The 13,990-nt window shown below is 37.8% G+C and overlaps 1 protein-coding gene and 1 pseudogene across 4 annotated transcripts; one reads left to right on the plus strand and one right to left on the minus strand.

Moving 5' to 3' along the window:
• Positions 1-34: 34 nt before the first annotated feature.
• Positions 35-4,890, plus strand: SYTC (Calcium-dependent lipid-binding (CaLB domain) family protein). 3 transcript variants are annotated; one of them, XM_088879395.1, is made up of 12 exons: positions 36-390; positions 1,605-1,703; positions 1,791-1,841; positions 1,915-2,038; positions 2,432-2,550; positions 2,627-2,728; positions 2,830-2,904; positions 3,022-3,101; positions 3,187-3,436; positions 3,608-3,979; positions 4,177-4,305; positions 4,410-4,890. In XM_088879395.1, exons 1-12 carry the CDS (start codon positions 277-279, stop codon positions 4,536-4,538), a joined length of 1,644 nt encoding a protein of 547 aa, XP_088735521.1. In that variant the 5' UTR covers positions 36-276; the 3' UTR covers positions 4,539-4,890. The 3 variants fall into 3 exon arrangements, with proteins under 3 accessions (XP_088735523.1, XP_088735521.1, XP_088735522.1); XM_088879396.1 differs by having other exon boundaries at positions 37-390; positions 3,025-3,101; XM_088879397.1 differs by lacking the exon at positions 1,791-1,841 and having other exon boundaries at positions 35-390.
• Positions 4,891-10,698: 5,808 nt separating this feature from the next.
• On the minus strand, positions 10,699-12,489 carry LOC105161333 (inosine-5'-monophosphate dehydrogenase pseudogene; annotated as a pseudogene). Its single transcript, XR_016065249.1, has 2 exons — positions 11,766-12,489; positions 10,699-11,262 (listed from the first exon to the last, which is right to left on the minus strand). The product of XR_016065249.1 is annotated as an inosine-5'-monophosphate dehydrogenase pseudogene (transcript).
• Between the last annotated feature and the right edge of the window lie 1,501 nt (positions 12,490-13,990).

Consider the following 13,990-nt stretch of genomic DNA (forward strand, 5'->3'; position numbering starts at 1 on the left):
TGGCGGTTTCCGTTTCTGTCCCTTCGCAACTTTCAAACTCAGCATTGGAAATTCTTTTCCATTTTCATAGATTCTATCGTCGTCGAATACTCCACACATCTTTTCTTTCAAAAATTTGATTCTCTTCGCCTGCTCTCTTTTTTTTCCTCTTTTTCATATCCTATCTGTACTTGAATTGTTTTTGCATTTAATGCCATTTCTGGCACTTGTTTTTTTTTTTCTCTTGTGGGCTGCCATTGACGCACACAAAGATTGTTTCTTGAGGGGTTTGAAGAGATGGGATTCTTGAGCAGTTTATTAGGAGTTCTTGGTTTCGGAATTGGGTTCCCATTTGGTCTCTTTATTGGGTTTTACTTCTTCATTTACTCTGAATCCGAAGAAGATGTTGAGGTAATCATTTGCAACTCTGCGTGTGTTTTCTGCCGTTCCACTGTTGCATTGGAGTTTTGTGTGATTGATGATAAAGTTAGACAGAAATAGAATAAAGGGAGTTTGGTTATGTGTGTATGTGATCATTTGATTGATGAGGGAGTGAGGTCTTTGGTCTTTGGTCTTTGGTCTGAGTGCATTTGTCCTGAGTCCAATCCAGATTATATGTTTGCATATGTGTATGTGTGTGTTTAATCACATGAATGATGAGGGAGTGAGTGATTTCAATCCAAATTAACATGTTTGTATATATGTGTATGTATGTGTGTGTGATCACTTGAATGATGAGGGAGTGGGTCTTTGGTTTATGTGCATTTCTCCTGAGTTCAATTCAAATATATATGTTTGTGTCTATATGTGTATGTGTGTCTGTGTGCGCGTTTAATCTCTTGATTGCTGAGAGATGTGTGGTTTTAGTTTCTATATTTCTCACGAATTCACTTCAAATGGAAGAGTAGAATCTGGTGAAGATGAAAATCAATTTTAACTCTGTCGAAGCAGTTTATCGAGGGTTATATACCACAAGGTTTTTGTGGAGCATTTGTTCAATTGCATCTTATGATGAACATTAGCTACTGTTTTGGTATAATTTTCTAGCACTTAACCAGATAAGAAGATGGTTATGAATGTAGGTGTTGGTCATCGATCAAGAATCATCTGCCTGCTATTCAGAAATCAGAACATGGTCTTTTTCTTTTTCTCCGAGGACCTGTTCAATATAAATTCTTACACAGATATGAGATGTGTTTCGAGAAAGTTGGATGATCAATGGTTTATGAGCGCCTTTCTAACTAGCTGTCTATTTTTCTCAGCATAGAGATAGTCAGAGAGCTGCCAAACAAGCCTACCTTGCGGTTACTTAAACCTTTTGGCATATTCTCTATTTGATCAACTTTATGTCGAATTGTATCACAAATGTGAAATGGTTGTCTAAGTAGAATTTTCTTCCATCGAATGTTTTGTAGCTCAATTTATGTAGAGATTTCCTTCTTGCTCTGTTTTGTGACTGGTGATTTTTGCTCGAAGTTTTGGATTATTTATTTCACAATCTTCTGATCTTTGACGGCTTCTGGATCGTAGATGTCTGCGGAAAGTTTTTCATTTATATTTTCTTATGTTTAACGGCCAGAGATAAGAGAACAAACTCTGAGTTGTTGGTACTCTGTTGATGTTAGGATCCGATGATCAGGCCACTTTGTGAACTCGATACGGTCGCACTTGAAGAACTTATGCCTGAGATTCCTCCGTGGGTGAAGAATCCTGACTATGATAGAGTGAGTATTTTTCTAACATTTTCATATGATGCAAATTGAATCATGAACTATAGTGCATTCTGTTGCAAATGGTTTTCTCGTATGTAGGTAGATTGGTTAAACAAATTTATGTCAGATATGTGGCCGTTTCTCGATAAGGTACTTCTATAGTTCCGAGACACTTAAATTACTTAAAATAGCAGGTTTAGTTATACTGATTTATTACTCACAGGCAATTTGCGGCATTATCAGAAGCACGGCGGAACCGATATTCACTGAGTACATTGGGAAATTTAAGATTGAGGCAATTGAGTTCAAGAAACTAAGCCTCGGAAATCTTCCACCAACTATTCATGGTGAGCTTCCTCTGCTTTTCCCACTCATTCTATCAAATTGAGTTCTTACTTTGGTAATGTTTGTCATAGCTTGTGTTCGGTATCCGTTTACATAATTCATCTACTTGCTTCTCTTGTTGATGAATCGCCAACCTATATGCTGCTTATGCAGATAGCAGCCCAACTTGGGTACATACAGTAAGATCATATACGAGGATGTCAACATGTTACTTTACGAAATTCTATATTGTGATCAAACAGTTCACGTGCCATGGTGATCACTACCCACAAGGGTAGCGTAAAATCATTCCGCGTTTGCATATTTTAACTGATCACAGATCAAGAATTAGTCCGACTGTAATGTAACTCATGATTGCAAAGCATGATATAGAATGTCTTGGTGTTTCTTGACAGGTATTAAAGTTTTTGAGACAAATGAGAGGGAACTAGTTATGGAACCAGCAATACGATGGGCCGGCAATCCAAATATAATTGTTTCCGTGAGCATTTCATCTATACAAGTCAAAGTCCAGGTGAGTCGAGCTCAAAGAAATTCTTCTTGATAACAGAACTCCCTTCCTTCGGTGGATTAATTTCGCTACTTCACAGCTGGTGGATCTGCAAGTATTTGCTGCACCGCGCATAACTCTGAAACCACTCGTCCCTACTATTCCGTGTTTTGCAAACATAGCGGTCTCTTTGATGAAGAAGGTAAGTAGAATGTTTCAGATGTTGAGTTTAAAAACTAAAAAGAATTTCGCTTTGTTTGTTCACAGGATATTCATTCTTTTTAATCATTTCCATCCATACAGCCGCATATAGACTTCGGACTGAAAGTGTTGGGCGGGGATATCATGTCCATTCCCGGCCTTTATTGTTACGTCCAGGTAACACGGCTTATTCTCTTTTTTCTTCCTTTTTCTTTGTTTTATGAATTATGCATGAATTATATGTTTCCCCTGAACCCATTCTGTTCTTGAAATAATTCTAACTTTTTCCTTCAGCAGGAGACGATTAAAAAAGAAGTCGCAAGTCTTTACCTTTGGCCCAAGTCTCTTGAAATACCCGTCCTTGATGCTTCAACGTAAGTTGTCTATTATCACGAAAAGTTTTCTAGATTTGCTGGAATCTTTTGTTTCTTCACAGTTCATTTCTTGCTTAAATACCAGGGTGGCCATAAAGAAGCCCGTTGGAATTCTACATGTGAAAGTCGTCCGTGCAACGAAGCTTCTGAAGATGGATTTCCTTGGCCTATCAGATCCTTACGTTAAGCTAAGCCTCAGTGGAGAAAAGCTTCCAGCAAAGAAAACTACGATCAAGAAAAAGACCTTGAATCCTGAGTGGAATGAGGAGTTTAAGCTTTCAGTGAAGGACCCTCAATCTCAAATGCTTCACATAAACGTCTTCGACTGGGACAAGGTTTAAACCTCTTAAGCTTACTCCTTTGAAATTGCTTTAAGTTAGTTTCCTGAGCTTTGTTGAAGGAAATCGACAATGTCATGCGATAACCGATATGCATTTTAATGCCGTCAAATTGCTGAACTAACAAACCTTTCCGGCAACCTCTTTTGTGTTTTGGCATTGCAACAGGTAGGCTCACACGACCGGTTGGGAACTCAGATTTTTCCTCTGAAGCTGCTGACCCCCAATGAGCTAAAAGAAGTAACACTCGACTTGTTAAAAGATACTGGTGTTACTGATCCTGACAACAAAAGGCAAAGAGGGCAGATCTTGCTGCAGCTGACATATGCTCCATTTAGAGAAGATCATGACAGTTTCAGCGGGATAATGGACGGCTATGCCAAGAAAGACAGCATAGTCGACCGGGCGCCTAGCAACGTGAGCCCAACCGGAGCAGGCCTACTTCTGGTCACCGTTCAAGGCGCTCAAGACGTAGAAGGTTCGCGTCACAATAATCCTTATGTGCTGGTGATTTTCAGAGGCGAAATAAAAAAATCAAAGGTGAATTTTCATTTTTATTTCTTGAAAAAAGAAACTATATACACATGCATATTTGACACGGAAATATAAGATGAAAACCTGAGTTGTAACAGAAGATCCGAACCTATAGTCATTGTTTTAGTCTCTTTTTATTCTTTTCTCATTTCATTATTGTTTTGATTTTCACGACGGCTAAACCCAAAATTGGTTTCTCCCAGATAATGAAAAAGACTCGTAACCCTTTGTGGAACGAAGAGTTCCAATTCTTGCTCGAAGAACCTCCGTTGCAGGAGAAGATTCACATCAAGGTTATGAGCAAGCGGACAAGCATTAGCTTCCATTCTAAGGTACTTCATTATTACCTCATTGCGTTCACTTTCGCTGGACATCATTCTTGCCCAAGAACGATCCGCTAAATATAACCCTCTCGAATCATCCTTGTTTGACATAGGAATCATTAGGACACGTTGACATCAACCTAGCTGATGTCGTCTACAACGGCCGAATCAACCAGAAGTACCATTTGATAGATTCCAAGGATGGAGTCATACACATTGAGTTACGGTGGAAAACAATATGACAGAAACTAGTGAAGATATACTTGCAATCTTGGTAATTTCATTAACTGTGTCAAGGTTCAGTTTCTATCAGAATTTGGAGAATAGTGATGCACAATGGTACATGGGATAGCTAAGTTCAAAGACCACAGATTCATGCAGTGCTTTGTTCCAGAGGGTAAGATAGTAGGTAGTATGTAAAATTTGAATTTTGTTGTACAACCAAACTGCTATTATATCCTGAAAGCAGCAGAAAAATTTCTGCATTTTTCTTCTTGATTCTTCGCCTGTAAGAAAATTAACCTTGCAAGCAAGATGGCATGTATTTTATGTCAGTCGACCGTAATCCCAGCCATGCATGCAGAGTTACAGATCCTCCAAGATGTCTTAGTCCCAACATCTTCTATTGCCACTTGATTGCACTCATATGATGCTATGCATGCCGCAAATCCGAACTAAAAAGAAGCAAATGAGAAACTTGTCAAAATACATATTTGTGAAATTGTTGTTTTGCCAAACGCGGGCAGTATTTCGTACCAGCAAATAAATCTCAAGATGATACAGTACAACTTTCGACACAGATGAAGCATCTAGAAGGACTTCTTTTCATAAGAGACCAACCAGCCGTGAACTCCGCCTTCGACTTACGGTGCCCCAGTTCTTACCTGAACAATTAGAAAAGTGAGTGATCAGTTGATGCATAAGCTGAACGCACCAAAGGTATGCGAGCTACAAAGTTGAACTTTTTCTCCATATTCACACAAATTCCTGTGCGTACTTGCAACTAGTATTGCTACGATAGGAAGATTGTACGATTACTAATTGAACACCCTGCTGAGAAGCTTCAAAAATCTTCAGTCATGGAGAGGATCTTGCAAGCAGGTATAAAATTTTGAGAGGATGTATTTCATTCAATTGGAAGTGTGAGTGGATACCCATCTAAATATACAGAGGTACAGTGCGAGTGAAGAACAACAAACTTTAGACACCTCAGTTTTTCAGGTAGAAAAACGCTATTAACTAATAGGAAACGCTAAAAGAGAAAAGAGCAATATGTACAATGAAGAAAACGCTATTTAATAAATAAGAAAGAAAGTGTACCCCATCGCGACAAGATGGGCCTTATATCAACTGACACTTACTTCAGGATTCAGTTTTAACTTGTAGACCCATCGTGAACCAATGGCTTGTTTCCCATGCGGTAGATAAGTTAAACACCACGTATTATTCCTTTCAAGAGCCTAAATTTTCCTCCTTCATTGCCAGTTCCCATTCAACGCGTCCCTGAGCTTGAGAATAAGATCTAGGCTCCTGCAAAACAGATAACTGGGAACAAAATGCAAATGTGCGGTGGAGAGAGTAGAGTGATGATTGCAGACATAATCGGATAGCCAAGCGGGCTTGTGAACATGATGTGTTGAATGTCTGAGAGGTCTCGGTGATGGATCTTGTACAGGAGAAGGAAATGTCAGTGGACTGAGGGGAAGGGGTCTGTATAATGTCAGGGACAAGAGGTAGACTGGTATCTGAGGCTTGAATTGAAGGAGATTGCAAGGGAAAAACATGTTCATGGAAAATGACATCGTGAGATACTACGAGCTTATTTGTGTCTATTACAATCTATACCCTTTGTAATCATGGCAATACCCAAGAAAGATACATTTTAGAGCCCTTTTACTGAATTTATCCTTCTTAGGCTTGGGTACGATGGCAAAACATAGAAACCCAAAGATTCGTAAGTGATCATAAGTTGGAGTAGTACTATATAACATCTCAGATGGACTTTTCCAAGATAGTACAGAAGAAGGTAGCCTGTTGAGAATATAGGTGGCAGTGAGCAAAGCTTCGCCTTAGAATTTGGTAGACAAACATGATTGACCGTGCTATTTCAAGGAGTTGTTTATGACGTCTCTCAACTAAACCATTTTGATGGGGGAGTATATGGGCAAGATTTTTTATGGAAGTAAAAGAATCGGTATGGCCCGAGAATGCGATGGAAGCGTGAAATAAAAATTTTAAAAACCGGTTCAAAGGGGTGTTCCCTTTGAAATTTCCGAGATTTCGGTGTTTGTCAAAAGCATAATAATAACTATGTAAACATGTTAGACATGTGCTAGATGATGAAACAAAAAGTACAGAAACATAATCTGAAACTTTACCTTTTATTTCTTTAGAAAACTGTAACGTGCGTTGTTATCTTTATGTTCTCCTGTTCCGTTCACTTGAGAATTCAAACTAGAATTCCTCTTAGTTGTCCACACCACAAAATGAAAAGGTAAAGTTCTTGTTCTATTGCTAGATAGAACAAAGAACCAAGAAGAAAAATAATTCCAAACACAACACTATTGTTTAGTGCGTTTGGATTATTTTGTGTTCTAATTTGAATCCAATTTAAAAAAGAACCAAAAGGAGAATATTTTTTAGAGAAAATTCGTAGCTTTTGTGGTGGTTATGATAGATATTTGTGTAGTTTTGTATATCACATACAATTAAATTCAAAATTCAATAACTTTTAAGCTTGCCTCCAAGACAACCTATACAACCATATTCATATAACCTCCAACCATAGTGAAAAACTCCTCCATCATGTTCATCATGGTAAGTTTCAACTCCTTCTTAACTTGCTCCAACCACCCTCAGATGGGCTTGGACTTCAAATATGCACCGGGCTCGATTTAATCAAATTAAATAAAGCCCAATCAAAGTCCATTAATTCATTTAATCCAATTAAATAAATCTATATTCAGTTACTAATTAATTGATCTAATCAATTGATTAAGCCAAACTCCATGAATTAATCCAATTAATTTAAAGGTGTTATGCCCAAATATTAATTAATCTAATTAATTAATTCTTGAGCCATCCATCAAATGGATTGCTAAATAAATGATCCAATCATTTATATATATTCTCTTTAATTCATTACTTCTTGAATTAATTCCACCAATTCCATAATGATTTGTGACACTCTTTAGGTTCACCCTCAGCTAAACTTAAGCTTGTGTCCAACACTATGATTAATTAAATTCAATTTAATTAATTTATTTTTAATTAACCATTAATCGAAAATTCTCGTCACCATGGGTGGCCGTCTAGCAACAGTCCATGGCATTAGAGACTAGGTGAATGTTGGAGTGAATATTTATGCTCCCGAGTACCATACGGGTACGGTCCTTCCATCATCCGTCTCTCGATCTAAGTCTAGGGCATGGAATTGGGTGTCGGTTCTCATCCTGGACTAGATACTATGCTCGATATCTCAAGATGCGTTTGCTTTATTGATTGACGTAGGAAACCATTTCCTATTCAACCAATCTTTGTGGCCACAAACTCTAAGAGCACCAACCATTTCAAAGCGCATAGGAGACTGGACTGTCATATACTGACAGATGACGGATTCTATCTTGGAACCCATCATCCTCACTACATATTCTAATTGCACTGAACAGGACTTGTAATGACCACATCAAAGATACGGTCATCTTTCATCAAATCCAAGATACAACCATCTCATGCATTCAACTACTATGGTTCCTCAAGTCTAAGGACTAATCCCATACTATCGGAGCCAGGAAGATCTAGTCATGCCGACCAAACCTCCAAGGCTTCCATATGAAGACCTACCGTGAATCAATTCGGTTGACTTGACAACCTTGTCAACCACCCACTAACATTGCATAGACGTCCAATGTCTGTCGTCAATGAAGTACGACACTCATCCAATGAATGCAATTTTAGTGCAAGTCTCAATAGGACTCTCGATGCCCAGTCTCGAGGTCCTAGACTTAGAACATTTCAAACCTAACCTTCAAAAGTTGGTTTCATGGCCACCATCAAATCGCAGCCTAACCTCATAGGTTGTACAATTTGGTTTGTGGCTTTGTTGTGATGTTAAGCCTATAAACATAATTAGTGAGCACACAACAAATATAATTGTCAGATAATAAATACTCACTTTATTCATAAACAATGTTAAAATTATACCGAAATTGTCGGAACAGATTACATAAAGGCCAATCCAATTGGCTTTTTGGTCAGCTATTCTAACAGGAAGATACCTAGTAATGTGAACAGATTGACAATCCCTGCCCAAGAACTTGGCCCCATTATCAATTCGTATGTGCTTAATGGATGAATGAAACTGATTCTGGGCATATTTAAAGAATGTTTTTAACAAAGTAGAAGTTTGGCTTTTGTGTCTCATCAAATAGGTCCAAGTCGCACGAGTGTAATCATCACCAATCGTAAGAAAACAATGGCAATTGGACAAAGTTGGTTTGTGATAAGGTTCCCATATGTCGATATGTATAAGATCGAAAGGTTTGGAGGTCTAAGAATTGCTATGGGGAAAAGACAACCTATGTTGTTTAGCGAGAGGGCACACAGTACATATTTCAACATTTTTAATTGCATTTTTCATGGTGGGAATATGTCAAGCACTTTGAGCAAGGGATGCCCCAACCTCTTGTGCCATAACAGAGCATCAGATTCTATAACACGAGATACAAAGTTCGAAGAAATAGATTGGAAAGATTTGATAAAAGCTATATCAAAAGACTGTTTATTGAGAATATATAGATGTTTAGTTTGCTTTACCACTGCCACCACCTCATTAGTCATCCGGTCCTGTATCAAACAACAAGAGGGAAAGAAAAACGAAGTTTAGAAGTGGTACACAACTTGATAACCGAGATCAAGTTACAATGAAAAGTGGGAAAGTATAGCACATCTTTGAACACGAGTCTCTTAGATAAATTTATGTGACCAGATTGTTTGGTTTGTATTGAGGTGCCATTAGGTTGATATATAGATGATGTGAAAAAAGATTTACTCAAAGTGTGGAAAGCATTGACATCACTGCACATATGACTATTGCACCAGAATCTATAATCCAGGACTTGGATGCAAATGCTCAATACCAATAAAAGTGCAGTAGTGCATACTTGCAAAATTTTCTGAACAACTTGCCTGGATAGTGTCTGTAGGCAACTTTTTCAGCATCTTCATAAGCTCCATAACCACATCATTAACTAAAGATTGATCCTCCCCTTTGCACCTCCTTTTGAAACTTAGGTTGTGGTCCTTGTACAATATTTACTCTGTTCGAACCCCCAACACTTTTCATTTTTTGTTCGTTCAATTCTTTATACCAGTCAGGCACTCCGTGCAACTTGAAACAAGTACTTTTGTCATAACTTGTTTTGCTACAATGCTCGCATTTCATACTTCGTTTTTCCACCACTCCTCTCTTTCTGTAACTCTGTCCTCTTAGTAAATCCTCTCATTTCCTGGTTGCCCCTTCAGCAAACAATGTTGCTCCCTTAAGTGATTCACCCATGTGTACCTGCCTTTGCCTCTCTATTCGCAAAATCATCGAATAGGCTTTATTTATACTCGGTAGAGGTTCAGTAACTAGAATCTAACTCTTGAAATTATCTGATTCTTCATTCAGACCCATAAGAAACTGCATAAGAAGATTTTCTTCAATCAGGTCCGCCTTCGCCTTAGCAACATTGCATGTACAGGCGCATCCACAGGTACACTCAGGTAATTGTCGCAGATGAATTAGTTCATCCCATAGCATTTGGATTTTGGTGAAATAGTCTACAACTGACAAATCTCCCTATCTAACAGATGCAATCTCCCGCTCCAATTGTTATAAGAGTGGCCCACTACACACACCATACCTTTCATTCAAGGTAATCCACAAGGTTCTAGCAGATTTTGTGTATATAAAAGCATTAGAGATGTTTTTAGTCATCGCATTAAGTACCCAGGACGTCACCATACAATCAACACGCGTCCATTGTTCCAATAACTCAGGGTCTTCTACAGGTTTTGCACATGTGCCAGTAATAATAAAACCGAGCTTCGATTTTGCTCCTAGAGCATGATGAACCGCTCTACTCCAACTCAGAAAATTTTTGCCATCAAGAGGCGTGGATACAAGCATCATACCTGGATGCTCTGAGCTATGAAGCTGTAGAGCTTCGGACTTCAAACGATCCATCGCACTTACAATGGTTTGAATCGCAGCCTCCATTGCCATGGCTACTGTGCTTCACAAGTGCTTTGTTTTGTGTATCGCGGAAGCAGGATCAGAGACCTTCAATCGATAGCTCTGATACCATGCTGAGAAGCTTCAAAAATCTACATTCATGGAGAGGATCTTGCAAGCAGGTATAAAATTTGAGAGGATGTATTTCATTCAATTAAGTGGGGGTGGATACCCATCTAAATATACAGAGGTACAGTGCGGGTGAAGAACAACAAACTTTAGCCACCTCAAGCTTTTTAGGTAGAAAAGCGATATTAACTAATAAAAAAAGCTAAAGATAAAAGTTTACTAAATAAGAAAGAAAGTGCGAAAGTCCCTAAGATAAGTCGTGAAGGCGTGATGCTCTGTAACAAGTTGTTGCTGTGTTGCACATGAAGAAACTGCAGCAGCAGCTCCACCTCAACACACCCCAAAGTTGTTAAACGGATAAGATGCTCTCAAACATACCTCTAGCCTTAGCGCGCCTGATCTCAAGAGATCATGAGCTGATTGCAGGGAGGAAGCGCCAAGATCCTGGAATCCCTTGCGTATGGTATGAACATCAAAATAGAACCTTTATCAGCCACTGCACCAACAACTCCTTGAGCAATTTTCAAGTTAGCTTTACCACCCAAATACCGAGCTTCACTCCCTTTCATCATTGCTTCTAGGGATCCCATACCTCGATACTTCTTGACTCGCCGACCACCCTGTCATGGCAAAATCCCAATACTTGTCAACAAACAAACAATACACTCAATAGAATCTTTTAATGCATAAATGAGAAATTAACTGGAATATTTATAAGATGTATGAATACTCTTTGTGACGGGTATATCTCTATCACTATCTTCTAATACTTGTGTAAAAACTCCCTGGAGGCCGTAATTATACATACAAGGATAGGGTTGGTACTTTGAAATCTATAAATGAGGTATCAACTCTAGCAAATTCGCATTTGGGACTTCATATTCTTAGAAAAGGGTTAGTTTGTGGGAGATAAGTAGGACACATTTGGATGACAAAAGAAATCAGAAAGGTGGAGAGATAGAGCACAAAGAAGCTATATAAACTTTTTAATTTTTACAACAATGTTGAGCATGGAAACACTCAACAGAGAGTGAGAAAATCTTTACCTCCATTTGTCTTCTTCTCTTCTCTAAAAGCTAAAAAATGAGAAACTAGAGTTCATATGGTTGTGCTTCTGAAAAACCTGATATTCATAAGTGCCAGGAGCTTCACTGGTTCCAGCTAAAAAGCTTCCCATCATTACACCTAGAAAGCTTTCCATCAAGCTTCTCTTTGGCTAAAAAACCCGAAACATCCTCAAAATTATGACTACCCGGAAGCGAAACCAATGACTTTGTCATGTACTCCGAGACCCTCACTTCCTTATCAGCTAATTTTTGCCAATGAGATTTCTTCACCGTACCCAAATATGTTTCGACTTTTCACTTCCCTACTCCGTCACAAAAATGCATGGGCAGGAAGAGAACTCCTCAACGGATAAAATTGAGTCGGAGGGAGATTTAAAGACGAACTCATAATTAAATGGTATTTTGTGCGACCTAGCGAGGCGTACCATGGCTGCCTGGTTCGAAGCGGGTGTATTGGAGTGTATAATACCGATGGCGCCGGGTGAAGCCATGGCAGTGGCCATGGAGGATTCAGTGACGGTGTCCATGGGAGAGGAGACGCATGGAGTGGGCAGCGAGAAGCGGTAGCTGTGCTTGGTCGAAAGAGAAACAGCATCGGTGGAGAAGTCGATATAATGGGGAAGGAAGATAACTTCATCGTACGTATAAGATTATCCCTGGCTGAATAACCTCGACGCCGGGTATCCATCATCAAGAACCGGAGGTGCTCCATCCATCGCCGCCGTCACCAAACAATGTAGAGAAATTGCTAGGTGTGGGCTCCTCTTGCTTGTTGAGGCTCCTTTTTTGCTTTTTGGATTATGGATCAAACTTTATGGGTCGTAGACCTCCTTCGATTTTTAGCTTTTCGGCGGGATTTGGGCTTGCAAACTTTATTACCCCATTTTTTTTTTCGGAGATTTGATATAATTATTCGTAAAATTTTTATAACCTAAAAATTATATTTTTTGATATTTATTTTCTTCTAACAAATAGATTTTTCGGTTAATTAAATTTCATTATATTTATTGATATTAATAAAAAAAATAAATTGAAATCTGTATTTATCCCCGATGAATTTAATACTAACTTATTGAAGGCCAAAAAAATCTTTTCTGATTAAATTACCCCTATAAGAATGAAAATACACCTCCTCACATGCTTAGTATGTGAAGATATATAAGAATAATTTGATTAGAAAAAGATTTATTTGATTTATAATAAGTCAATAATAGTCAATCTGAGTAAATACAAAAAAATTAATGTAATTATTTTAGTTAATATCAGCGAATTAGATGAATTTGACTAACAAAATGATCAATTTATTTGACAAAAACAAACATCACAATGATAGATTTAATTTTTTAAATCACAGAGAATCTACGTATAACTACACCAGATCTCAAGGGAGGACGGTGTAATTATTCCAATATATTATATTAAGTTCATATTCAAAATTCACCAGATATTATAATTATTAATTAGAATATTTTTTTAATTTTAGATAATAATGAACTATGATATTTTTACTTATATTATCTAATATCTATCTAAACAATTTAACAAGTTTTGATAATTTGTTTTGTAAATAAATTTTTAATATAATGCATATAAATTTTATTGTTATATTTCAATATTAATTTGTAATCTCTTGTAATTTTATAAATTAATAAGTTCTGACAAGTAACTTATAACCTTTTATGTTTATTTGTGCATATATTTTTTAGGTAAATATAATTTTTATTAAATAAATAATACAATCTTATAGTACAACAGTGCTCAATAAGTTGCGTCTCCCTCGACATGCCAAGGGATACGCCAAAGTCTATACAACGAACAAGAACTAACAAAGCGAGCTAAAGAAGTACTAAGAATCCTCTGTCTAACCTCTTCCACAATGAGTCCAGCAAGTGCGGTCGGTTCTGGCTCAAACTGCTCAAAATGTCTCAAGTTCTGTTCCTTTCAAATATGATACACACATGAAGCCAAGGGATACGTCAAAGTCTATACAACGAACAAGAACTAACAATGCAAGCTAAAGAAGTACTAAGAATCCTCTGTCTAACCTCTTCAACAATGAGTCCAGCAAGTGCGGTCGGTTCTGGTTCAAACTGCTCAAAACGTCTCAAGTTCTATTTCTTTCAAATATAATACACACATGAAGTCAATAACGCACGATAAACCAGATTAATAATGTGTTGCCCTTTCACATCTTCTTGTAGCCCAATCTATGTCCATTGGCCAGTCTCGATTCGGGTAATTGAAGCTAACAAATTGTCGAATAGCTATAAGGCACCATCGA

This window comes from Sesamum indicum, linkage group LG4 (genome assembly GCF_026168435.1).
Source record: "Sesamum indicum cultivar Baizhima isolate 11 linkage group LG4, ASM2616843v1, whole genome shotgun sequence".
Taxonomy (NCBI): domain Eukaryota; kingdom Viridiplantae; phylum Streptophyta; class Magnoliopsida; order Lamiales; family Pedaliaceae; genus Sesamum; species Sesamum indicum.

What these genes read in the sequence shown, in the direction of transcription:
- SYTC (XM_088879395.1), top strand. Translation starts at nt 277, where the DNA reads ATGGGATTCTTGAGCAGTTTATTAGGAGTTCTTGGTTTCGGAATTGGG. An exon ending in AATCCGAAGAAGATGTTGAG is followed by an intron (nt 391 to 1,604) that starts GTAATCATTTGC and finishes TGTTGATGTTAG; the next exon opens with GATCCGATGATCAGGCCACT. An exon ending in TGTGGCCGTTTCTCGATAAG is followed by an intron (nt 1,842 to 1,914) that starts GTACTTCTATAG and finishes TATTACTCACAG; the next exon opens with GCAATTTGCGGCATTATCAG.